The sequence below is a fragment of the Uloborus diversus genome, chromosome 6, assembly GCF_026930045.1.
Source record: "Uloborus diversus isolate 005 chromosome 6, Udiv.v.3.1, whole genome shotgun sequence".
NCBI lineage: Eukaryota > Metazoa > Arthropoda > Arachnida > Araneae > Uloboridae > Uloborus > Uloborus diversus.
Window position 1 is genome coordinate 63,363,959 of NC_072736.1, and position 27,783 is coordinate 63,391,741.

Sequence of the window (27,783 nt, forward strand, 5' to 3'; positions counted from 1 at the left end):
GGGAGAGTACAATTTTACTTATGGTGAGTGCTAAAGTTCGTGCGGAGTTGCAATAGATGGCGTTAGAACGGGCGTAACGTGTTGTCATTAATACCACTATCTACGTAAGTCAGATCGTTGAAAAGGTGACGTGTGCAGCTTTCCTTCCAATCAAAAATATTTGTGCAGATACAAACTGCTTCGAGAAAGATTACTTTTAAAATGAGTGTTGATAAAGTGCATTTACGGCATGTTATGCTTTTCGAATTTCGGAAGGGAATAAACGTTGCAACAGCCGTAAAAAACATTCAAGACATTTATCAAAATCAAGCACCAGCTAAACAAACTGGAAAAATGGTTTGCAAAATTTCGTTGCGGAGATTTTAAGCTGGAAGACCAGCCACGCTCAGGTCGACCTTCCGACATTGATGGCGACGTTTTGTGTTCTTTAGTTCAGAATACTCCGCGAATTTCAGCAGAGGAAGTTGCTACAGCACTTAACGTTGACCAATCAACCGCTTTTCGGCGTTGAAAAAAAAATCGGATTTGATTTAAAGCTCGATATATGGGTGCCCCATTTGTTGACCGACAGCAACAAAATCCAGCGAATTTCTGCTGCCATAAATTTACTCGAGCGGCTCAAAAACGAGCCGTTTTTGGATCGATTAGTGACGGGCAATGAAAAATGGGTCCTGTACGATAACGTTCAGCGCAAACGCACATGGAAACAGGCAGGTGAACATGGTGACGCAATGGCAAAGGCCAGTTTGCACCCGATGAAGGTGATGCTCTGTGTTTATTGGGATTGCAAGGGTATAATTTATTTTGAGTTTCTCCCCGCCGGTCAAACGATTGATTCGGACAAGTACTGTCATCAATTAACTAATCTGAACCGAAAAGTCAAACAGAAACGTCCGAGTTTGTCAAATCGCAAAGGCGTAGTCTTTCATCCAAATAACGCTAGACCACACGTTTCAAGACAGACGCTACGCAAACTGAACAGCCTGAAATGGGATGTCCTAACTCATCTTCTGTATTCTCCTGATATTGCACCATCGGATTATCACTTATTCAGGTCAATGCAAAATCATTTAAATGGAAAAAAACTTGACTCTTTAAATGCCTTACAAAACGTCGTGTCTTCGTTCTTCGAATCTAAACCATGCAGTTTTTATGGTCGGAGCATCCGTGTGCTGCCAGAACGTTGGAAGAAGATTATAGACAACGATGGAGAATATATCATTGATTGAATAAAGAGTTTTGCTTTCCTAATCACTGTATGACTTTCTTTCACAAACTCCGCACGAACTTTTGCACTCACTACTTTATAAATACTGTTTAAAAAGTAAGGTAAGTCATAATCATCTAAGTCTAATTGAGTCAGACCTTGTCATTATTGAAATCTAAATAATTGAGCCATCAAAAGTTTTGGAAAAATTTGCTGAAATTTTTTAAAAGTCTATAAAAACCCAACAAAGATTGGTAAAATCGTAAAAATCCTTTAACCGTAAAAACTGACGAATTTTCGTAAAAATTACAAACAAATCAAGCAAAAATTTGCAGGTAAGAGTGAATTACAAACAGGGCCGAATTTGCCTATAAGGTAAACAAGCTATTGCTTAGGGCCCCTGCTTTGAAGTGGGTTCCTAACTCCCCCCCCCCAAAAAAAAAAAAAAAAAAATTCATGATTCGTTCCTTAAAAAAATGGAAATTGCTTGGAAAAAACTAATTTCATTTTTAAGTGCTTGAAAACCTTGAATATTTGAAAAAGTGTGGCTACAAACCTTAAATTTTAAAATTTCGAATAATTGGTAGAGAGGGAGGAATGCCAAAATATGTCAAATTCAGCTCCTTGCCACAACATGTATCAAAAATGTAAAAATCGTGGTTCTCACGTTCGTAACATATTATTTGAAATTAATTTTTGTGACTCACATGTTTCATATCTTGCTATTTATTCAATCCTAAATGCAAAATTTTGGAAATTCTTTTGGTGTTGCTTGCTTTTATCTTACTTCTGCATATTGTCAATCTGTTTAGCCCAAAAATAAAATTACACTCTACTTCTATTCCTCTTTGTTCTCTGTTCCACTTGTAACTGAATAGAAGTTGTTGTAATGAGAAATCTATAGTTTTTTTTTTTTTCTTTTAAATTTAAAATAGCTATTTCTCACAAAGTTAGAACAGGACTGTAAAACTTTACACTCAAGTATTAAAATATCAGAGACTGGAAAGTACAAATGAAGTGCGTTAAATAATTTTATTTATTCTAGAGTCCTTGAAAATAATTAGATAAGTCTTTGAAAATCCTAAGCAAAGTGGGCTCCAATTACTTCTACTGCATATTGTTAATCTGTTTTGCCAGGAAAAAAAAATATACACTACCTCTATTTCTTTTCGTTTTCTTCACTACTTATAATTAAAAAAAAGTTGCTGTAATGAGAAATCTATAGTTTATTTTTTCTTTCAAACTTAAAATGGCTCTTTCTTACAAAATTTGAACAATATGTATAACTGTATAATCTGGTTATCAATTTCTATGTCTATACAATTAACCTTCAAAATGCAGAATTTTATAACCATTTTACAAAATTTCCTCCGGGGGGAGAAACCCCCGGCCCCCTAAAATTGGAGCCCTGCGTCACTCTCTTGATACCAACTCCCTCTCTTTAGGTCAATTCAAAAAGGACAGCATGAAAACACGCATCAATGAAAACGACACACAAAAAAGTAAAGCTTGGACTTATGCATCACAGGAAACAGACAAAAACATGAGAGTGGGGGGCAATAAAAATGCTGCTAAAAAAAAAAAATCCTGCCCCCCCAGGAACTCAGTCCTAAATCCGCCTATGTGCATTCCTTAAAGATTGAGATTAAAAAATAAAATGCTTAATTATGAGAAAATTGAAATATTTTCCGTTTTTGAAGCTCGGTTAAAAGTTAACTATAATAACTTTGAAAATTTTAATATATCATATTAATTACCCTACTCCATAGATTGCAACAACATATAACTTTTATGCTTTCATTAAATAGTTTATAAGATACAAGCTTTTAAAAGTGCAACATTTAGCATTTACGAGAATGCTGTTCAATTTGACCAATTTTCAATCGCATGTAACTATTCAAATAAAAAATTTTAAGCAAAAATATTTTAGATATCTTTATATAGGCATAAAAGGAACCTGTATACCAAATTTCATAAAAATCTGTTACCATGCGGCCACCACTTTTTTGCAAATTTTGTTCATTTCGTATGGAATGATCCAATGACCAAAATTTTTTCAAAAAATATGTAAAATAAACAATTACTTTTACTACTCATTTCTGTATAAGAATCTGGTTAAGGGTCCTATTTCAAGAAAAAATTTGCAGTACTCTACTTCGGATTGATACCGAAACTCGTCCCTTACACCATCTCCGCATAGAAATTCTATAACCAAAGATGTTTTCAGGGAGGAGTTATGGCATCAATTCAAAGCAGAATGCTGCTATGGAATTTTTACAGAAATACTAGCCTTAATCTCTTGCTGTATTGAAGAATAATCTAAATTTTGTAAGGTCAACATAATGTTAGCTAATGAGATACTTAGTTTCATTTTTTTATCCAGAGCAATGTTAGGAGATAATGACAATCTGCAGAGTCAACCTGTATGAATTGTTAAAAAGGTTTTTCTCATGCCTGTAAATTCTATTTTAGAAAAACATCAGCCTTCAATTTCTAGATTTTTTTTTTAATTTGAAAGTACTTACAAGTATTTTAAAGCTACAAAAACTTCAAAACATATTGATGTGGTATATACATTAAAATTTACTCCCTATTTCTCTTTTCAGCTATTTCTGATAGTCTTCTTTCACGTTCATATTCTTTCATTCGTAGAACATGACTGAAAATGAACAATAAGAAAAATAAAAGACCTGGAAAGTATGCTTATAAAGTTTAGATTAAAAACATAATTTTTATCACATGTAGATGAAATTTCAAAAATGCTTAGTTGAATTACAAAGATAAAATATGCTGATTTCAATTTTAAAAAAAAATGTTGATTTACCAGTAATTCAATAACATTTTTAATTTTCTTTCAGACATTGAAATTAATTTTTCTGCAAACATAATTAAGTGATAAAATATAAAGTATCTTCGATTGTCATCAAATTCGACATCTAATGCAACCAGATAAGAAAGGATAAAAAAAAATTGTTTTGTATTAATGTATATCACAATCATTATTAAAAGTAAAAAAAACTGTTAAATAAAATTACGCACACACAAGGTGAAACATATCAAATTAAAAATGATGCTTTGACAAAAATGAACTAAAAATTGAATGCATAGTGAAGCATTTGATACAAATCAAATATGTGTTTCTGTGCGAAGGAAATTCACCAGAATATTCGGGTTCAGGCCACATTCCTCACCCACTATTCTTTTAATAAAGCAGCTGTTTCCCCAAAGAAGGACCCCTTTTCTGGCTCTGCAGTGTCACTATATAATGGTGTCTGGTATATTAGATGTTTTGTCTGCTTTTCGATCCTATTGCTGATAATACTGTGAACTTTACAGTGACCATGGCTAAATTGGGCAAGCAAAAAGCCTTTTCTGTAGAGGATTAAGTTAAATTTGTAGCTGCTATTTGGAAGAATTGCAATTCCAAAGCCGTTCTCAGTGTTTCGAGCAAAAATTTTTTATTACAGAATCTGTAGATAAATATGTTTTAGGTTTACATGCAATGAAAAAATATCTGCTTAATGTTTTAGAGTTGTTTACAATAATTGACAGAAAAAATGGGGAAATGTTCATAAAATCCAAAAACTTGCAATCAAAAATAACATATTTCTTCCCATACTATGGATGAGTAATAAAAAAGATAAATTAGTTTGTTCAGTTATTGTTGTTGTTGTCTTGTGCCAACAACCATTCACAACACAACAAGACATTCACACAAAGGAAGGACAAGGACAGGAAAGATAAAGTACATCCACGCGCAAGCCAGGATTTGAACCCGGAATCTCTCTATCGTAGTCAGACCCCTCTGACCACTAGACAAGGTGGGCGGCGTTTGTTCAGTTAACAACAGTTAATACTAATTTTTTGCTTAGTTTATTCTTATTACGAATAGAAATATCATGTAATAAATACATTCAATCTAGATACATCTCAGCAAGAATTGAATGAATACTTTTGTGCTTAAAAAGTTTTTAAAAAAATAAATAAATAAAAAGGCAGAAATTTTCAGGAAATTATATTTGTTTTGGGGTTAAAATGAATGCCTTTTGCAATGCAAATAAAGTAAACTCATAGGTGTGACAAAAGTTGATCGCCTTTGTGTGTTATTAAACTTTCTGTAACAAAAAAAAAAAAAATATTTGGTCCTTTTGACTCTGCTATTAACATGCCAGACTATATTTTCAAGAACAGTATTGAAAAAAATCCCATAGTTCTCTTTATAATTTCAAATTCAGCATTGGTTACTTTGATTATACAAATGAGACAGTGAGAAGCAAAGGGATGTAAGGGGACTTTTTAAAGTTTCGAGTAAAAGAGATCAAAGTTCAGATCCTAGGTAGGCTTTCATTGAAATTTTTTTCTAAATCATGCTGTATAGCAATAACCACCAGAGCTACTAGTACCATATCTTGCCCTGAAACAGAGGGGAGGTTCAATTTCCATTTGGACTGATTATCTCAAAATTTTTAATTCTGGCACTTACATCCCTTCGCGTCTCACTATGGCACTTGAAAAGAGTTGCATGTTTACTTACTCTTCATGCTGGCATCTTTCCCAAGCATGCTTTTCGTGTTTGCATTTGTACACCAGAGGGAAATGATCTCGACGGCAAGCCATGAAATTCAAATAATAATCTACACAGTAATCTCTCATACTTGGAGGCACAGCACCAGATTCTATTTCTTCTTTTGTTGCTTTTATAACTATAAAAACATTAATAGTACAAGAAAATTATTTAAAAAATGGATCGAATGAAATAATACTACAAATAAATATTTTAAATATACATTCCCCTTCCTAAATATTTTTCCAGGAGTCAGGTGGGGTAGAATGGGTAGTTTATTAATCTTTGAATTACAGAAAAAAAAAAACATTTAAAACAAATAATAAAAACACTCAAGTTATTTACCATAGTTTGATTTTATTTTGGCTCAAGAAAAAACTGAATGGAAACAGTCAGTTTAATGCCAGCCTTTTTGAAAGTTACATTGTAAAAATCAAAACTGAGACCTTTGAAACTTTGATTTCAGGATTTTGTTTGAATTTAGATAGCATTCTATTACTGTTATTTTCATTTAAGGAAGTCTCCTTTGTCAACTGAAAAAAAAAATCAGAAAAGAAAAATTCCATACATTTTTAGAAATATGTTAAAAAAACTTTAAGTGGGGTGGAATGGGTATAATATTAGGCTTAATGACATAGACTGTGGAATTAAAAAAAATTTCTCAGTAAAAATTTTCTCTGAAATAAGTTGTTAATTTAATCGAAAGTTTTATATTCTGAAATCCTTATGTTATGGAGTTGCTTGGGGTTGCACTAAATCTGGTTGGATGGGAGACACAATCTTTGAAGAATGGTTCTAACTTTTTGCAAGGCATCTGGAAAGACATGCAAGCCATCCGACATATGAAATTGTAGAGCATGCTATCGATAATGAAATTATCATATTTGCCTACTGCCTAATACAAGTCATGCTCTACAACCTCTAGACAAAGCCAGAGCTGACTAAATAAATTGAAAACCAGTCTGATCAAACTTCAATTCTACTAAGCTTATGTACAATATCGACAGGAGATTGGGTGCTAGTTGAATACATTGCTGAGAAATTTAAAAAGTACTACGGGGCTATCGCTCGCCAACCCCCGGAACTGCTTACGCAGTTCCCTGTGGATCGCTTCGCGATCCATGCTCGCTTCGCTCGCTCGCTGTATGCCAATACATTAGCCTAGCTAAAATTTTCCGTAAAAATTAAAGTTGGTAATTGCATTTAGGTCACCATCCATTTAACCAATATGAAAATTACGTTCATAATGTTAATTTGTCTGCTTTAGCCAGATTTTCGACAGTTTAACTTTGCTGTATGTAAGATGACTGCCTTGGCAATGTGCACAACTTTACCATTATAGATACAAAAGTGTCTGTCATTGCTTTGGAGAGATTGCACTTCTACCTGTTGGTCCGCGGAAGGTATTTTATTTCCCTTCTACCACCCATTGGAAAACCAATGAAGGCATTCCCCTATCCGCCACCTGGGGACGCGCCCTCTAGGGGTTACAGGCTCCCCCGAGGGATGTATTTACATTATTTACACTCTTATATATATTTACATATTTACACTCTTATATATTCTAATCTGAGAAAACTTCCTCATATACACAATTAAAAATGTCCCGTTTGGGAGCCACAACTGACACTGCTTCAAAAGATCTTGTTCTTGATAATGCCACATAGAGCTGGCCATGACTAAAAACAGGCTCAGAGAGCACCAAACATATTTTCTCAAACGTTTGTCCTTCTTGTTGTTATTCTGAATCCTTGCCACGTCACGAACAAAAAATGGTTTAACTAAAAACGCGAAAACTCGCCAAGGCTACTTTGCTTGCACAATACTAAAACTACTATAACCCTAAACAAATTTGGCGAAACCTTTCAGCTGAGAATAAAAGGAATAAAGTAAATTCTTTCTCGGTTATTCATTTTGAACTGAACTGTCGTACTGAAGCAGAGAATAGACGACGCTCAAAGCGCGTACGCGTTCAAAACAACATTGCCGATGAACATGATTGTGGAGCAATGTGTGAAGAATGCGAATTTTGTGGTGCTCTTTATTGGCAGAAAGAGCGTAATACTGCAAATAAATATACTAAATGTTGCCATGACGGAAAGGTGCGGTTACCGGCATTGTGTGACGCACCTGATCTGTTGAAGGAACTGCTGACTGAAAATTCCCCAGCCGCTAAAAATTATCGGCAGCGAATCAGAGAATACAACTCTGGAAATGGCTCGTCTTAAATTGGATTCAAGAACGGTTTCCTTCCTTCTTTGAGCTTTTCTTTGCTGATTAAGGTTGAAATGGGCCACAGCCCGACTCAAACTCATCTCAAAAAAAAAAAAAGTTCGTTGAGTATTCTGTGATTCAAGATTTCAAAACAACGTAGAAGTTTGTTTACATGATTTATCGGCGAAGTGTTGCCAACAGAGGTTTAGAAATTCACCCCTTCATTTGCCGGCACGTAAGAGAATTATATATATAGATTTTATTGCTCAAGTTCTAGAATCTTTAGATACTTGTGCTTATGTTGTAAAAATTCTTAAGAAGTCTTTGATGGAAATTTTTTTCACTTTCCCCAATGATGTAAAAATGGAGATTGAAGAAAAAACATCATCAAAAAACTAAGTCAGCCAAATCCTCAATAATTGTGGACATTATACCTTTAATTGCAGTGAAATTACAGACTATATTGTTCAATAGATTTTTACCCTTATATTAATATCTTTGTGTGAAAAAATAATAAATAAATTCATGTTTTCACTTTAAAATTTAATTTAAAATGATACTACCCATTTGACTCCACCCCCTGGGGTGGAATGGGTATAAAAAGACTTTTAAACAATAGCTTTTTCACCAAACAATAAAATTATTTCAGTAATAATAACTATGGATATGTGAAGTGTATTGTTGAAATGTAACTCAGTTATGGTTACTCTATTTGAATATACATTGAAGAAAGATTTTTTAAAACATTTTTTTTTTTTTTGGTTGTTATGTAACAAATGCATGCTTTGCCTTTAATGCTAAGATCATTTGTACAAATTTCAAGAATTTAAAATTTTTACCATGCTTAATCTTCAGGAGTGAAAATTGAAAAACATAAGTCACTGGTCTAACAGACCTGTAACGAAATTTCACAGGTCTGCACACTTTCACTTATCAGATAATTACAACCTGCTTCAACGATCCCTTTTTTTAATTCTAAAACAAAACAAAAGGGTCATTCACCAGTACTGCTTTGAGAAGTCAAAGTGACTACAGAAGAGCATGAAATAGCAAAGGAATCTGTCTGTAATAGCAATACTGTATATAGGTAGTCGTGTAAAAGTTGACCCACCTACTTGTAGGAGGGAAATGAAAAAACAATTAAAAAATCACTTATTAGTCAATACCCTACTTCCTGAAAAAAAAATCAGTAACGTTTCACCGTGATTTTTGAAAATAAATGCCTGAAAAAAAAAATGAAATCTAATGAATATCCTTATCAAAAACTAGCAAATTTTACTCTTGTACTAAACGGATTCATTTCTTTGATTCTTATTTTTCTGCTTTCGTGGTAACGATTTTCCTTACTTTTTGCTTTTATTTTAAATTACTATGAATAAAATTTAGCACTGAGTCATATTACATTCATAGAAAAAAATAATAAATAATAAGCATTAATTTCCATGCAACCAACTATTGGAAAACTTTGCAAATACCGCGCTTTTTGCATAGTCAGATTTAAACTGTTATTATTTAGTTAGACCATGTAGAAGTTGTCATGCTACCATGTTAATTTAAATCTTTGTGGTTTGTTCAAAATGGTTGGACTAGAACTAGAATCAGAAAGATGTTAGGGGAGGTGGGGCACGATGGTCTGCTTTTTTACTTATCATTTTTATCTCATCAAAACATTCAATGTGTAGTTCAATTTTTTGAAATAAGTTTCACTAAACACTTCTCAACACCACAGATTTTTTTGGAAATGTTGAATTGATAAACTTTTTTTCTATTAATTTTTTAACGGAACCTCGTAAAGTGGACCAACGTGCCCCACAGGTGGGGTACATTGGTCCGCCTGGTGGGGCACGTTGGACTGCATAACTAAACAATATTTGTTATAATTTTAGTGATATATACTGTCAAACGTTGTAACTACTTTATTTTCTTTTGTGTATAGAGTGAAAAATATAAAGTTTCAAGATCAATATAACATATTAAATTGATTTTAATTGATAAATCAGCTTTAATTGAAAACAGTAATAAGCACTCATCATTAGTACATTCATCATTAGTAGTTATTTTATTAGACTGAGTTTGGGAAGGATAAGTCATATGTTACCTTTATGCAAAGTTACATCAATATTTGCTTGGAGGGAAAAAGCTCTTTTTATCTTCATTACATTGCATGAAACAGTTCCAAAAGGAAAAGAATCCTGTTACACTAATACCATATATTTCAAAGAAAAAGTACAATAAAATCAGGCATCGCAGCGTTCCTATATTCCTATATTTTCCTATATTTCTGAAAAAGTTCCTATAATTCCTATATTTTCAGTTTCCGATTCCTTTTTTTTTTTTTTTACTTTTCCCCTCGACTTTTGGCTGCCGCCTTTTCCGCGATCCACGTGCAGCCGCCATTTTATCTTTCCTACTGTGCAGGGCTCCCAAATGGTTCGCTTTTCCCGCCAAAGTCCGTGTTTTATGGTAAAGTCCGCTTTAGACTTTTAACATTATGGTCTGATTAGTTCGCTTTTATATTGTTTTTACTTAAATATCAGATTTTAAAAGTTTTTCATTTCGTTAAAAGTTACTGTTCTCCCAAGCACGCCGCCGCAGCGCGTGTTAAACAAAGTTCGTACGCCCATGAAAAACCTTGAAAAGTTCTTAGGGGGGGGGGAGGTCACACACACACATTTTCTAGTGTTTGAAAACCTTGAAAAAGTATAAAAAGTTTCTTTATTGCTTGAATTTATTTATTGTTTGGATTGTGCTTGTAATTCTTTTAAAAATATTTCATTAGTGCAATTTTCTGAACATATATATTTCAATATGATTTATCGCGAAAAATTGCTTTCGTGTTTGAGGTTTCAATCCTTTTGCATCTTGTTAATATTTTGATTCTTTTTACAATCGAAAGTGATTTTGACATGTGCTTACCTTAGCTTAGCTTATTTTTCGTTTAATTTCAATAATTAATGAAGGAATTATTTTGGAAACCATGGCAACATTGAACTTACTCGGCTCGGACGCGGAAAAATGCTTCTCGCTTTTAAAATTTCAATCCTTTTGCATCTTGTAAATATGTTGATGTTTTCCACAATTAGAAGTTATTTTAGTATATGCTACTTTAGTTTAGCTTATTTTTCGTTTGATTTTAATAATTAACGAAGGAAATATTTTGGAAACCATAACAATAACATTGAGCTTATTCGGACTTCGCAGAAAATTGCATCTCGCGTTTGAAATTTCAATCCTTTTGCATCTTGTGAACATTTTGATGTTTTTGGCAATTTGAAGTTATTTTGACGTATGTTTCTATAGATTGGCTTATTTTTCGTTTAATTTCAATAGTTAACCAAGGAAATATTTTGGAAACCATAACAATAACATTGAGCTTATTCGGACTTCGCGGAAAATTGCATCTCGCGTTTGAAATTTCAATCCTTTTGCATCTTGTGAACATTTTGATGTTTTGACAATTGGAAGTTATTTTGACATATGTTTTTATAGATTAGCTTATTTTTCGTTTAATTTCAATAATTAATGAAGGAATTATTTTGGAAGCCAAGGCAACATTGAACTTACTCGGATTTCGCGGAAAAATGCTTCTCGCGTTGGAAATTTCAATCCTTTTGCATCTTGTAAATATTTTGATGTTTTCCACAATTGGAAGTTATTTTGACATATGCTACCTTAGTTTAGCTTATTTTTCGTTTGATTTCAATAATTAACGAAGGAAATATTTTGAAAACCATAACAACATTGAGCTTATTCGGAATTCGCGGAAAATAATTTCAATCCTTTTGCACCTTGTAAACATTTTGATGTTTTTGACAATTGGAAGTTATTTTGACATATGCTACTATAGATTAGCTTATTTTTCGTTTAATTTCAATAATTAACGAAGGAATTATTTTGGAAGCCATGGCAACATTGAACTTAATCGGATTTCGCGGAAAAATGCTTCTCGCGTTGGAAATTTCAATCCTTTTGCATCTTGTAAATATTTTGATGTTTTCCACAATTGGAAGTTATTTTGACATATGCTACCTTAGTTTAGCTTATTTTTCGTTTAATTTCAATAATTAACGAGGGAAATATTTTGAAAACAATAGCAACATTGAGCTTATTCGGACTTCGCGGAAAATAATTTCAATCCTTTTGCATCTTGTAAACATTTAGATGTTTTTGACAATTGGAAGTTATTTTGACATATACTACTTTAGATTAGCTTATTTTTCATTTAATTTCAATAATTAACGTAGGAATTATTTTGGAAACCATGGTAACATTGAATTTACTCGGACTTCGCGGAAAATTGCTTTTAATGTTTGAAATTTCAATCTTTTTGAATCATGTAAATATTAAAATATTTTGCCCAATCGAATGTTATTTTCCCATATTCCAACTTAGATTAGCATGTTTTAGGTTTAATTTAGTAGAAAATAAATAAATTTATTTTATGGGAAGCATGCCAACATTGAACTTGGTTCGTGAAAATTTGCTTCTCTGAGCTTTCAATCGTTTTGCATCTTATAAATATTTTTATATTTATGGCAATTAGAAGTTATTTTGACATGCTACGTCAGATTAACTCGATTAAATTTTTACTTAAATAACTAAAAAATTAATATTTTTTGTGTTGTTTAATTCAAGCTTATTTAGTTTTCCAAACATAATTTTGATTATCATTAGCTTATTTTCGGTTATTACTGTTTTTTTGTGTGGGAGGGGGAGGGGTATTAAATTTAAACAATTGAGCACATAACATTTTAAAGTAGCGTCTGTATATGAAACAAAGTTGAATTAGGTAATTATATGAAGTTGAATTTGTACATCATTTCATTGTCATGATGCCTGCTGCTGTTGTTGTCGTGTGCCAAGTAGGCTGGCAATTTGAGGTGCACTGCTTCACTTTTCCAACTGTAGAGTAATTTGGTGTGAAGTCCGACTTCTACAGTACACACATGCCATAAGGACCCGTTTATAGGGGACAAGGACAGGAGAGAGAAAGTACGTCCATGCCCGAGCCGGGATTCGAACCCGGACCTTCCTATCGCAGTCAGACTTCTCTGACCACTAGACAAGGCAGGCGGCATGATGCCTGCTAAAGGGGGGAATTTGTCCCCCCCCCATAAAAGTTCAAAGCACTCATGGCCCTGCAATCATGGATTATTTTTTTTAATGTAAGCTTTATGATTCTTGAAAATATACTTTGAATATGAAAATTGCAAAACTGCCTCATGTGATCTGCTTCTCTTCGTGATTGAGAATTTCAGACATTTTTAGGGAAACTTTCAATACAGTAGATCTGTTTGGTGTGTGATGGATTCATATCGGTGGAGAAGGGATATAAATGCTATTAAAGAAGCATTACAATACAGAAAAACACAAAAATAATTTTAAACTATAGAAAGATGAAGCACAGCTTCATCTATCCTTCAGTGAGACTACCAGCATCCCTGGTTCAATTCAAAATGTATCATTACGCCCATTTAGTTCTATGGAGGCTGCCTTAAGTGCTGCGCTAAGTTTCTCCCCCCCCCCCCTCCCATCCAAATGTTTGTGTAAATAATATTATTCAATGGATAAAAAGATCAGTTGTGCAGAAGGTGATAAAGGAATTGTATCATTAAAAATCAGTATTATGGTTAATTAACAAATTATTTTCAGAAATTTAGCAGCAGGCAGCTAATTTGCCTTTTGATGCTTCCTTGTGTTTAAATGAATGGTCCTCCCAAGATCCTCTTTTTAATCCTAACTGGTCCTCTTTAGTCCTCTTTTTGATTGAAATTGGTCCTCTTTTACCCTTTTCTAAAACTAAAATGTGTTGGGAGCCCTGCATTAGTTTCTAGAAAAGTGAAATTTTATCTGCACAATTGCATTCGATCCTCATTGATTTGGAGGCTTTGGTATGAACTTAAAGAAACGGTTTTGATTACTAAAATGCAGTTTCCTAACGACTTCTCATTTATTTATTTTGAAGTAATTTAAAAACTTATTTTAACTTAAATTTTCCAAAATGCATGTTTTTGTAAACAAGTGCAAGGTTCTATTTATTAATTTTTTTTATGAAAGTAGTAAAAACTAACCCCCCCCCCCTCACTTTTTGTACTTTAAAACTTTGGGACAGTGGTGGCCACCAAGTTTTTTAGGTCTGGATTATTTTGCTTTAATGACCAAATATTTCTAAATCAAATATATATTTTACTGGGTGTCCTTCAAAGTCATGGGAAATCGTGGATTTCAACTATGATCGAATTTGGTACTGAAAAGTCAGGATTTTCAGGGGGGAAAAATGGTCAAAAAGTATCATATCAGAGATTTTTCTGAAAAAAAAAACAATATACATTTAAATTTTTAATTTGCATACATTTAAATTTTTACCTGAACACTTTTTTCTAGAAAAGAAAAGGAAATTCACAATAATTTCTTTTTCACAAAAATAAAGAAAATTCACAAAAAATATTTTGCTTTTTCGCATAACGGGGACTTAAAAAAAAATGAAACCTGGATTGACCCCTGATATTACTGTGACATGTGACTTTGATTTCAGCATAGCACATGTTTCAACAACTTATAAAACTTTAAGTTTGGCTTTTACTGCATTGTCAAGTGAAAACATAAATTAGAACAGAACTTCACGAATTTCATTCTACTGCACAGCTTGCCCATCGCAGTATCGGATCATGCAAAATCTTTCATTAAAAATTAGATTAGTGACACAACTATTTTAAGAAAGATTTGTGTTCATCTACAAAAAGTTTCGTCTATTTTTTTTTTATTTTTAAAGAAGTATGCCTTAATATGTTTAGTACAAATTACAGTTTTACGCTCTTTTACTGTTTGTAAAATTGATTTTGTGTGTATTTTTAGACTTATTTATGCGTATGTATTGCACTTATGTCAGGTAGTGTAATTACATGTTTTTTAATCGAATAGTAGTATTGCATTTTGAAAAAAAATGTCATACTGGCGAGCTTTGTTATCAAAATTCCTGTATATCCTTTTTTTTTTCAAAATATTCCTATATTATTTCGAAAAATTCCTATATTGTTTGCAGAAAATTCCTATATTTTCCATCGAATTCCTATATTTTTTTCAGAAAATTCCTATATTTTCCTATATTTTTGTTGGCAAATGTCACTTCTATCCCTGAATAAAATTGATAGCTTTAAATTAGCATATGTCTTTGTTTTAAAATTAAATATAAAAAATAAAATTAGATAATCTTTTGTAAAAGTATACCTTTAATTAATTATTTGTTTTAGTTTGTTTCTATGTAGAATGCTTGTTTAGCAAAAAAATTTATTTAATGCAGGAACTTCATTATAGCATGTAGTGCATATTTTACTCTTAAGAAAACAATTGTCTGGAAAAATTTAAAAGGATATTTGAAAATATAAATTGTAAAAAAGTATAGATATGAAATGAATCTTTTGGTAAAATTAATGTAGTATAATTTTTGTTAAACAATTATTATCTTTGCTTTTTTTGCCCTAAGTTATTAGTATTATTATTTCAAAACATGTGTAACATGAAATGAAATGAATGTATAATATACAAACACTTAGAATATTGTTATGATTATTGAGATTTAAGAGAAAAAAAAATATTTTTAAATTATGTGGGGTAGTCCAACATGCCACACAAAGCGTGAACCAATCTACCCCACCTTCTTAGTCTGAAAAAGTGATGTCGTAATTTTTTTCTTTTTGACAAAAAATGAAAAAATTGCCTATTATTTTGAACTAATAGAACTTACTTTAAGGAAGGAGTTCAATTTTTTTTTCATCAATCTTGATGAAAATCATTAAAAAAAAAGTTACAGTTTTCCATCATTACTCAGGACTACTGAAATAACATTTTTTGGAATAGAATTTGATCAATATAACTGTACCATGTGATTTCATTATATGATTAGTAGGACGATAGGTGTTATCTGTTGGTCTTAAAATTAAAAAAAATATATTAATAGTACTAAAATAATTGAGAGCGGTCCAACATATCCTACCTCCCCCTTCATGTTTTTGAGTTTTATTTCCAAGAATGGTTCTGGAATTTTTTTAGAAATTCTGCCCTGAGTACAAATCAATCGCCAACTTTTAGCCTTATGTTTTGTACTACACTTCCCAACTTATACATGAGTATATACAGTACTGATCAGATAATCTTGGCAACAAATCTTATCCCTGGTTGGTTTGAGATACGGAGAAAGAAGGTGAGGGGAAAAAATATTTTGTCCTACAGTAGAAAGTTTGTAGCTCATTTTTTCTTACATGGAAGACCTTAACATTGCAAACAAAGGTGAAAAGTTCCTCTATTGAAGAAAAATAAGAATAAAGCTTGTTTCAAAAAATCACTAAAATTTATTTTCTGCTGGTCCAAAACAGGCTTTAATAGTCACAGATCACGTAATGGTAAAAATAGAATTTCAGACGCGGCTTAAAGGGAGGTGCAGGGGGAAGGCAATTGCCCCCCTGTTGGGAAAAATTTTGTGTTTCGTCGGGGAATCTGTTTGTTTTGGCGTTTATCGTAAATGATAAAAATCTTCTCGGATATGAACTCGAAAAAAAAAACATGCGTTGGAGATTTTTTCTTTTTTATTACATTCACTAAACAGCCCTTCAGCATGTCAAGTGTGCAGACACACTCATTGATGCGTTTTAAAGTACTTTTCTGGGTAAATAACTGCAATATTATCTTTTATTTTCTCTCAAGCAAGCTATAGTTATTTATAATTTATCTGATTATTGTTGTATTATTCTGCAACAAAACATATTGGTGAGTAAAAAATTCTTTAACCTCATACAAGGAAGTATACTAAAGCAGATTTAATTTTTTAGTGTAATGATGTCTTGTCGGGAAATGCTAAACGCAAGAAAAAAAATCTTTTGAGTAATGTAATAAAAGCAAATAGATGTTTAACGTTTTAAATAAATGTTTCTCAAAAACTTATATTGATCTTGTTTGAAGGCTGCATAATAGTTCTGCTGGGAATGAAGAAGAAATGAGAATGATTTACTAAACATCAGGTTTTGGCACAACTAAACAATCATTGGATTATTAAACGTTGGGTTGGTAATGCATCGGGTTTAGGTTCTTTCTGAGAAAAATGACTGGAGGAGGGCGGAGGGGCGAACCTTTTGGAAAAGGCAAAATTAAATAAATAAATAAATAAATCATGTGTTAAAAGTAATTGAAAATATACATTTTGCTTCCAAATTTCATTTTTTCAGATGTTATCATGTAGTCAAAACTCATGTTTCTAACTTTAATTGAAACCTGCAAAAAGCTGCGCTTAGCCCACACCGCTGTAGTCATTTGATCGAACTAAGTCCAATTCAAAAGTCAGCATTGCTCCTTCGAGATCCATCAAACCAACTTACAGACTGGTACCAGATTCAGTCTTGTTTAAGTTTTTTTTTGCAAGTTATGTCCTATTTTTTTTTTAAGTGCTAAAATAGTGTAAAAAAAGCAGTGCTCCGGAGTCGGAGTCAGACTGATTTTGGAGAGAAGGAGTCTGAGTCGGAATTTGTAGGTTAATAATTCCAAGAGTCGGAGTCATTTTCCCTCAATGAACGTAACACTGCCAGTGATTGCGGGGTGGGAGTTTGAGTTGGAGTCAAACTGATGTTAGGGTAAAGGAGTCGGAGTTGAATGCTCTAAAATTCTTGAAGTTGGAGTCGGCCATTTTCCCTCCGACTCCATAGATTTGCAAAAAATGTCCATGTAGAGAAATTTTGGGGTAAAACTTAGAATTTACACTTTTTCCTCTTGGTTTGGAAAGTGAATGCAAACTTAAAATTTGAAAGTATGACAGATTTAAATCTAATGGTTATGCATTTTTGAATTATGAAAAGTGCTTCAAAATCTTTTTAAAATAAAAAAGGTAGGTATATAGTTAATTTTAAAAAAAAGACCCTTACACAAGAGAAATTGGTGCAATTAACGTTAATCACTTAGATACTTAACCCGCGAGGACGCGCAAGGGGGTGTTTGACACCCCATGCTATTTAATTTTTCGAACTTTTTAATTTCCCTTATATTAAAATGGATGAAACTTGCTAATGGGGGGGGGGGGGTATGTTTACTGTGTGCATTCCTGCAGCGGTTTCTTGGGATTCCTTACATGGAGTGTAAAACAGTCCTTGCTCGTCCTTGTGATTCTCTGATTTTCGTCGAAAATGTCGCGCTACGTGACATATGATAAGGAAATAAGACATTTGCAAAAGCTTTAGGATGAAGTTTCCACTGACGATCAATGGATAAATGAATCTGATGATTAGCCTGACAATAGTGTTAATTTATAGTCGCCATATTCCTGTTAGAGAAATTGAGGATTTATCTGAGGATGACAAAATAATTGGTAGTAAAAATTAAACATTTTCCATTGGAAAAGATGGTCAAACAAAACGGATGATAGAAAACTATCGTTCCAACGTAAGAACACCAGAAAAAACATTTAGAAACTTCTGGGAAATACGAACCATAATATTTCAACACTTTCAGAACCACTGTCAATTTTATTCGATAAAAGCATTCAGAATCTTATAATGAAATCTACTAATACCTATTGAACATATTAGATATAATTTTACTCAATAAAGAAATGCCAATGATATCAGCAAAGATGAACTGTAGGCATTTATTGGTTAGCTGCTTATTCTACAGCATGGATTTCAGGAGAAACAAAAAGGCCAATGTTGATATCTTTGTCTCTTTTAAACATAGCTACAACCAACGGCTGTGTTTTACTGCTCTTAATCAAAGTTTCTCAAATAATTATTCAAAAAAGAGAAGACCATTCATTAAAGACTTGGTCGTTCAACTTATCAAGGACCATGCGGATCATAGAGCAATGTCATGCATCAAACAAAAATACAATTTGAGAAGTAATTTTTCAACGGAGTCAACTCCAAAAATAAAAGAAAATGGTGTCATACAAATGCTGTTATCTCTGTGGTTGTAAGACCAACAAAATCATGATTGAAAACCTTTATTTTTTTTTTGCAAAAAATATTCTAATGCCATGTGTACCGAATGCATCAACTAATGTAAGTGCGTATTTATATAATATAAATTTTAATATTTTGTCTTAATTTGGCAAAAATCACTCATTAAATAGGTTGATTTGCAAAGTTTGAAGTAATAATTATGTTTGTCATAAGAAATTAAAAAAAAAAAAAAAAAACAGTGAAAAAGAAACTTTTGCTTAGTAAATTATGAAAATTCTCCACTGGGGTGTAGGACACCCCTTGCACGTTCTCATGTTCGTCCGAGTAGCGTGCGCTCTCGCGGGTTAATAAGTTCGTTTATTGCGTGATATCATCAGCAAAATGCAGAACTAACGAATCTGAAAATTGGCTCTTTTCAGGAGAGCCAAAACAAAATTTTGTCCACCAGACGCGTTTAGTTATTTTCAATGTTTTAATTTTTGTAGATAACTCTAAGTGTAAAAGTTATTGTTTGAACCCTTTTTTGAGCACTGCCGCAAATCATTGAATTTGAAAAACGAGATTCCCGATTTTTCACTTCGTTACTTTATGATGTTTAGCATGGTGCTGACCATATTATCAAGTATCTTTTTTTTTTTTTTGATTACACAAAACACATATTACTTTCGTTTTGTGCATGCAAAAACTTAGAACCAAGGCTGAGAAGTTGGAGTCGGACTGATTTTGAGGTAAAGAAGTCGGAGTCAGGAGTCGATCATTTTCCCTTTAAATCTGCAACCCTGCCAGTTCTTGTAGAACCAGAGTCGAAGGCTCTAAAATTCCCGAAGTCGGAGTCAGTCATCTTTCTTCCGACTCCGCAATCCTGCTTAGAACTACTGGTGTGACTATTCATTTGTATAATTTAAATCTTGCTTGCTACATTTTAACTTTTATTTTCTATTTCAAACATGCTTCGGCGGCCCACACATTTTTCTCCAAATAGCCTGTGATTTGCAGGATAATATTTTTAAAAATCTAGGAATGAAATATATTGGCAGCTCCTATGAAACTATCATGATTATTTATCTGATTAGTCCGGCTGCCCACCGGTTCCATCCACCACCAGCTAGGCCTAATTGATGTAGACCTTTTATTACCATAGAAATTAATTGAAAACCGTGTTGTTGTTGCTTGTCCCACTTGGCAGACAGAAACATCATACCAAGTCCATGAAGCCGTGCAAACAAAGTCCCTCCAAAACAGCAGAAGGGTCGGAATACAGCTGTTTCAGGTCACAGCCGATGCAAGAGAAAATATGGGCGGGAGCAGCCTGAGTCAAATTGCATTTTGGGCACAAGGGAAAAACCTTAATACCAGCCACATGTCGCTGTGCTCGAGTGTGTCCACTTCTCAGTCGGGCTAGGACGGTTTGTTGTTCTCTACTACTTGCCCGAAGTAAAGCAGCGCCAGGGCGGGATGCTTTGTACCATTCATGAATAGGGGGCTGTCTCCAAGAGGAACTGCTGCTTTGCTTAACACGGGTTGCAATTTCTGAAAAAGAAAGGCATCCGTTATGGGGAGAGATCTCTCGGCTCCCCTGACGAGCCAGCCCATTAGCAATCTCATTTCCAAATACATCAACATGTGATGGTATCCATTGAAAAGTAATGGTGAGACGTTTACTCAAGTGTTTTAGATGTTGGATTATGTTCAGAGTCGTTTTGTCACCTTGTTTCCACCATTCAGACAGATGCTGAATAGAGCTTCGGCTATCACTCAAGATCCAAATATCAGTACTGACACTCTCTGTGACGCAATAATTCAGAGCCTCCTCAATAGCTAGAAGTTTGGCCCGGAAGACGGAGCAAAAATCGGGGTTTTTAATACAAATCTTAATGCCGTTTCCTTCTCTGATATAAACACCGCTACCGGAGATAGCGCCGTCACCCCTGCTACAGTCAGTATATATTTGCAATGCATCACACGGGGTTTGGTGAATAACCTCCAAAGCAAGTTGTCTAAAATACTCCGGGTGTTGGGAGCTCTTGTTGGTGTACGAGCACAAGTGAGGTTTGAAGAAAACTCATTCATGTAATGATGGGGCAGCATCCAGACCACAAGTCAGTGAAACATATTCAACTTCATTAAAAAGGAAACCCTCACTTTCAGCAAAGCCAAGTGGACTGTCTCTTAAGGCGTTAATTATTCTTCCAGTTTCGTACATAACTGGAGGTCCTGTTCTGGTCACCATAACTAACAAGCTTAGCAAAGTATTTAGCCAGGAGATATCTGCTTCGGAGTCCTAGAGGTTGCAGGTCAGCCTCATACAGAACAATATCCTTAGGGCAACTGTTTCGGAGGCCAGTGATGATTCTTGCAGCAGAGAGCTGAACCCTTTCCAGTTTTTCAAGGTTACTGACAGCGGCAGCCCAATATACCTGAAACCCATATTCCAAAACGGGACGAATGAGCGCAGTATAAGTATTTCGAAGTGTATGAGCATCCGCTCCCCAGGTCCTGCTAGAGATATATTTTAAAATTTTCAGTCTCTGTTTGCCTCTAAGGACCAAGTTATTTATATGTGCATGACTGAGAATTTCCTGATCAAGGATATAACCCAAATATTTTGGGTGCTTTTCGCATTTCAGCCGTTTTCCCAGCAGAAAAACTTCAGGCTCGTAATTGTAAAAATGTCTATTTGTGGTAAATATACTTGCAACAGACTTAGAAGGATTGAATATAATTTTGTGCTCTATAGCAAACTTCTCGAGTTCAACGAGAGAAGAGTTGATGTCCTCTTGAGCAGTAGTTAGACTTCCGTTGGTGCTCCAGATAATTATATCATCAGCATACAGTCCTGTACATTTCTTAGTATTATCCCCAATCTCGATTCCGGTTATAAATAAGGAGAACAGAGTGGGGCTGAGTACAGATCCTTGTGGTATACCTTGACTTAGTCTGAATTTGCTTGAAATGATGTCTCTAAATTTCACGCGTATATATCTAGCTCTTAGGAAATCAGCCAGCCAAGGCAGCATCTTCCCACTTATATTGAAAATAGTATGAAGTTTGCAAATAAGCTTGTTCTTCCAGACCCTATCAAAGGCCTTGGATAGATCCAGAAAGGCAGCAATTGTAGGATTGGTGGGACTCAAGTTATGAGCATCCCTGATATTCTGGCCAAAAAATAAGACCTGATCCATTGTGCAATGACCTTTACGAAACCCGTACTGCTCAGAGGGAATAAAATTACCATGAGCAAGATAATTGGCAAGTCTATGTAAGACAATCCTCTCCATGAGTTTGCAAGAGATACTAGTAAGTGCGATTGGTCTATAACTATTAGGATCATTGGCTGGTTTATCTAGTTTTCTTATAGGAATGATGAGAGCATCTTTCCAATTCCGAGGGAGTCGTCCAGAGTTCCAGGAGGTGTTAAAAATATCAAGTAGTAAGTCTTTACCTAGCTGACTTAGGTTGGCCACCATTTGTCCATGGATTCTGTCCATGCCAGGTGATTTGCTAAAATCCATTTCTTGGAAAGAAATTTCAAACTCTTTCATTGTAAAATCCTTGATAAAAACAGTATTACCACTGGGATTACAGCAGCATCTGTGAATAAAAGCTCTAGCAGATTTTACAATCAATTTGTCTTCTGTGTTAAAAGAGAGTCTACTCTCGCTCTAATAATGTTCTCCTAATAAATTTGCCGCCTCCATATCGCTGCACAAAGAGCCATCAGGATGCTTGAAAGTATTTGAGCAATCCTCCTGGGGCTGTAATCTGTCGATGCTCTTTGCCAGTTTCCAAAGTTTTGTGCTAGGAGTACGTGAGTCCAGTTCTTCACAAATGTTATTCCAGCGCTCTCTCCTTATTTCTGAATACATCTGCTTAATCTGTGCATTAATCAAGTTTAAATCAGACCTAGTGTTAATTGATGAAGAGGACATGAGTTCTTTTTGAAGTGCGTTTCTCTGATGTAAAAGAGGCAGAAGAGCCTCCCTGTTATGGATAAAATTAGGCTTATATTTTTTCCTATTGCCTCTTGGGATAGCCACTTTAGCCTGTATTAGCCACTTAGGCTCTAATCACCGATTCCTTGAAGTGCTTCCATTTGTTGTCCAGATTACCAGAGGTCTCACATTCGGACAGAAAAGTATCTAGTGAAGATTTAAATGACTCCCAATTAGCTTTTTTGAAGTTCCAAAACGCTTTATTGCAATTAGGGGTTTTATGAGAATGTCTAATCTCTAAAAGTACTTCATGCTTTCCCTAGTTATCTCGGAAAAATAAAATAATGAAAGAAAATATAAATTTAATTTTATACGTGTTCTGACTCTCGAGGTTCATCTTAATATAAAGTTAGGCCAGGGGTCTGTCCAGGATTTTTCACAAGGTCCGTTTTTTGTGAAAAAATCAAATAATTTTGTGAAAAGTGAATTAGTTTTGTGAAAAATCAAATAATTTCGCAAAAAAAAAATTTTTTGTTAAAACAAAATGTTATAACTTAGAGAGGGCACAAACTGCATCATTTAAACTTAAAGTTGAGTGTTTCTCTCTTCTATGTTGAGAATATCAGTCTGGGGTGTTTTTTTAGTATTTAGCGTTGGGGGGGGGGGGGTGGCATCGCTGTCTCAGGTAGCAATATTTATCCACAATTCTACATTATCTTAAATTATACTAGAAATATTTCTGTACAGCATTTAAAATAATTGTATCAAAAAAAAAGACAGGGGGGGTCAGCATTTAACTTTTTGACCCAAGACACTCTTAAAAAGCACGGCATTTTGTTTAAAACTTATAAATTCCATGATTTTAACAAAAATAAAAAGAGATTTTATTTGTTTAACTCTTAACAAAGCGCGTACTAGACATAAAAAATTCAAAAAATCGGATTCTAATAGCAGAAGCAAAGAGATTGCTATTCTCGAAGTGAAGGCATCAAAAGTATAAAAACGGCTTGTAAAAGAAATATTTTTGATAAAATTATTTTAAAATTGCATTTTAGAGTCTTATGATAAACATTTCATTAATATCTGTGGACACAGTTGAAGCAAAAAAAAAAATTAAACCATAGATTCAGCATTTTAATTTTTGACTCATAAAAGAAACTGGAATTTTGCTTTAAAAACTTAAAATGAGTGTTCTAACAAAATAGACTTTTCATTTATTTGCATCCTAATAATAAGTCCTTAATTCAAGGTTTGTCCTTAATTCAAATAAGCTTGAAAAAGAACAAAATATGATTATCATATTGGATGTTCAAAGATTGTATTTTTCAAAATGTAGACATCTAAAGAAAAAAATGGCAAGAGTTTATTTAAAGTTAATCAACCTTGTTAACATCGTAAAATCAAACCCATATACGTAATTTTCTCCCAAAATAATAGTTAAACATCGCACAGCACCATAAAAACGCAAATATTGACAAGCTTGTAAAATGAGAATATTTTCTAATCAAGTCATTATAAAGGTTTAACGCCAGATGCTAAATGGCGATAATTTTGAAGTTGGTAACCCTATTTGAAGCGATCATATTTTTCCTCCACTCTTACTATCTCTTTGCAGTTCTAAGTTCATTTATTTGGCAGTAGCAAATTATCGCTTGCAGACTTGCAGGAGCATCACAAGAGTGCCGTTTTTTTCTCAATGTGTTTGTGTAAGCATATCCCTTTAATTTGACTTTAAAAAAGGTTCCAAAAATTATTGGTTTAATATGCTTTATTTTGCTTTCAGATTTGCTCTTTCAATAAACAATTTGTGAAAGATCCAGTCTTGTTTATCAGAATTTTGTGAAAGGTCCGTTTTGGTTGATCCAGATTTTGTGAAAGGTCCGTTTTGTTTGATCGGGATTTTGTGAAAGGTCCGTTTTGGTTGATCGGATTTTTGTGAAGGGTCCGTTAACAGACCCAAATATCCTCTGGCCATACCCCTGTAAGCATTGGGCTCAAATTTCTTTTGAATTTTTTAACTTAATAGCAGTTACTCTTCTTCTGCTTACTTAAGATGTGGGTTTATCTGCTCCCCAGTAAATATGTTGCGCTAGTGGATGAGCACCGATATACTTTTAAGCCCTAGAGTTGCCACCCCATAAATTTATGTGTTTATAAGTTTTGATTACGGAGGGGGGAGGAACACTGAATAGCTATCTTAATCGATCACTAACCTCATCACCCTAATGTTACCAAACATGACCCACAATTGCATTTTTGATACTTTAATTTTGAAACTTTTTTGGTTGGGCATCTCGACTCTCACTCCCTATAAAATACCGTTACAGACAGGGTTGGCCGGATTGGACCCAATTGGGTTGGACCCAATGGGTTTTTTTGAAAAAACCCATTATTTAGCCCACTTTTGGGTTTTTTTAAATTTTTTGAGAAGTTTTTTAAAAAAGTAATTTAAATACTTTTACAATTTAAACTTCTATTTTATTTGTTCTTCACCACAGACAATGGACATAAAAAATGAATTTTGAACTTTAATAGTATTTCTTAACTCTTAACGGCATTAAAAATACTTCAAAGATTTAAAAAATATATATTTAACTTTTATCTTTAACTGGTCAATAAATAACTCAAATTATCTTGACTAAGTCCTGTCACGTCTGGTTTTCTCAATATTTGTAGATTGTACAGAGAAAACTACTCTAGCTAAAAGGCTTTCATGTGAATTGTTTTCTGCAACCCGACACGTCACAAATTTTGAATTAACAAGTTATATTTTTTTTAGATATTAACAGGTTTTACAAATGGTCGGACAGAAAACAGAATAGGATGTACAGTATTTTCATTATCTTACAAAAAAGTTTAATATTTCTTAATCTGTACACAGAAATAGAAAAACAGGCAACATAAAATTCAAAGAAATGTCTTGATTAAGCTGGAATTCAGTAAATAGGGATTTAAACTACTTGAGGTTCTACAGTAGTTTTGCATAAAAAAATGAAGTACAATAAAGTAAAATGCAAAAAAAAAAATAGTAGTAATTAAAAATGAACAATAGATTTTATCACTCAAGAAGTAATTTTGCCTTAACTGTTGGTAATCATGGAAACTAAAAAATCTGAAACTTCACCATTCTTGGGTTTCGTCGTCTTTCATACTCTTCTTCAGAAAACGCTGAATTTTAACTAGTTTTCCAGCTTTTTTTTACCCCAAGACAATTCTTGTGCTTTGTTCATATACTTACGCTACAATATGCTACAAGTACCCTACATTTTCCCTAAAAAAAAGACAAAAAAACCCACATTTCTTTTAAAAAACCCAGCTTTAGTTGGGTTTTTTTTTGGGTTTTATTTAAAAAAACCCAAAAAAACCCTGGGTCCATGGGCTTTTTTAAAAAAACCCAGGTTTTTGCCAACCCTGGTTACAGATTGACTAAAATCTCGTTTATTGGACTTCAATTTCTTAAAATTATTTGGAGGTGAGTATCCAAACCTTATCTGCATAAAATCACCGAAGATCACCTAAAATTGCATTTTCAGAACAATAATTTTGAAAATTTTCCGGGGGAGGACCCCCCTAATTTCTGTAAGTGTAACATTACATTCACAACTACAGTCCTGTTGTTAAGTTTCTTTCTCTGCCTTAACTCTGTATAGCACACATTTATAATAGTTTTACATCATATTCAGTTTTTTTTTTTTTTTTGTCAAATTCCGATTCTCAGACTGCTCTAGTTTAATGATCTCACAATGAACCTGCTCACAAAAGCCTAGTTTCATGTTTTTAATTTTAAATTTATTTTTTTCCCTACACATTTCATTTTATCTATTTTAAAATTTTTATTTTTTGCTTTGAAGTTTTGTGGGGAATTCGTGTTGTTAGATGCCAAGAATGATTAGTTTCTTTATCACCTGAATTGGAACCCTGAGGGGGGGGGGGGGAATCTTGCAAACTAAAATTTTAAATTAAATAAATCTTGCAAAAAAAAAAAACCGTGTAGGGCAAGCTTGCCCCTCTGTCGGGGATTTCCTAGCGCCACCACTGAAGAATTTTCTCAGGCATTTGAAGGGCAAGCAGTTGGATGGTTCAGATACTAAGAATCAAACAATTAGGACAGTATGAGTTAAAAGATGACAGCATGAAACTTCGAGATAATAAAGCGGTGTAGAGTTCAAGTTAACGAAAGTATTAAGTTCTATACAACGCTTACTACAATTTGGAACAACCCAAAACTTCGACAGTGGGGAAAGTTAAGTGAAGTCTAGATATCTAGTCAACTGTACTGCCTGAAAATAAAGGAAAAACGAACTTTCCTCAGCTTGCTTATAAACAAAATAAAATTCAGTGGTAGATTGCTTTAGTGAAATCTAAAACGGCAGAACAGTTTTGAAATATTAGATTGCAATAATTTCATTTGGAAGCATGTAGGAAATGGTACTTGGCAGCAATACAAAAGTAGTTATATTGAACTTGAAATTTCTGCTGAACATACTTCTTTCCTTACGACCATTGGGAAATCCTAGCATGGGATCAAACTTCGGTTCAAACACCGGTTCTGGAGGTGGTAAATCTGGCTGAATCCAAAAATCTTGATTTGATGTAATATTTCCCATTATTTCTTATGTTATAGTTTCAACTATAATTGTCTCATATCCCAAAATCGTCCTTCAATATTACCGTCCGTTAAATACAGCTAAATCCAGCCGCCATATTTGAAAAAGGTTTGCTAGATTCTTTTGTTTATCGCCCTATTTGGCGATAAGCAAAATGAATCAATTCTTTTGATACAATCGTTACGGATCAAGTTAAGTTACTTCATTAATGGTGTACAGTTAAGAAAAAAAAAACATTTAACAAAAACAATTTTTTTATTTTTAATGATTTAAATATATTAGTTTATAATTGAACTTAAGAACCATTCCTAAATTGTGTTTT

The 27,783-nt window shown here is 33.5% G+C and overlaps 1 protein-coding gene across 1 annotated transcript; it reads right to left on the reverse strand.

Moving 5' to 3' along the window:
* Positions 1–3,705: 3,705 nt before the first annotated feature.
* Positions 3,706–27,544, reverse strand: LOC129224575 (NADH dehydrogenase [ubiquinone] 1 beta subcomplex subunit 7-like). The gene is made up of 3 exons (XM_054859056.1): positions 27,341–27,544; positions 5,742–5,910; positions 3,706–3,866 (listed from the first exon to the last, which is right to left on the reverse strand). Exons 1-3 carry the CDS (start codon positions 27,459–27,461, stop codon positions 3,791–3,793), a joined length of 366 nt encoding a protein of 121 aa, XP_054715031.1. The 5' UTR covers positions 27,462–27,544; the 3' UTR covers positions 3,706–3,790.
* Between the last annotated feature and the right edge of the window lie 239 nt (positions 27,545–27,783).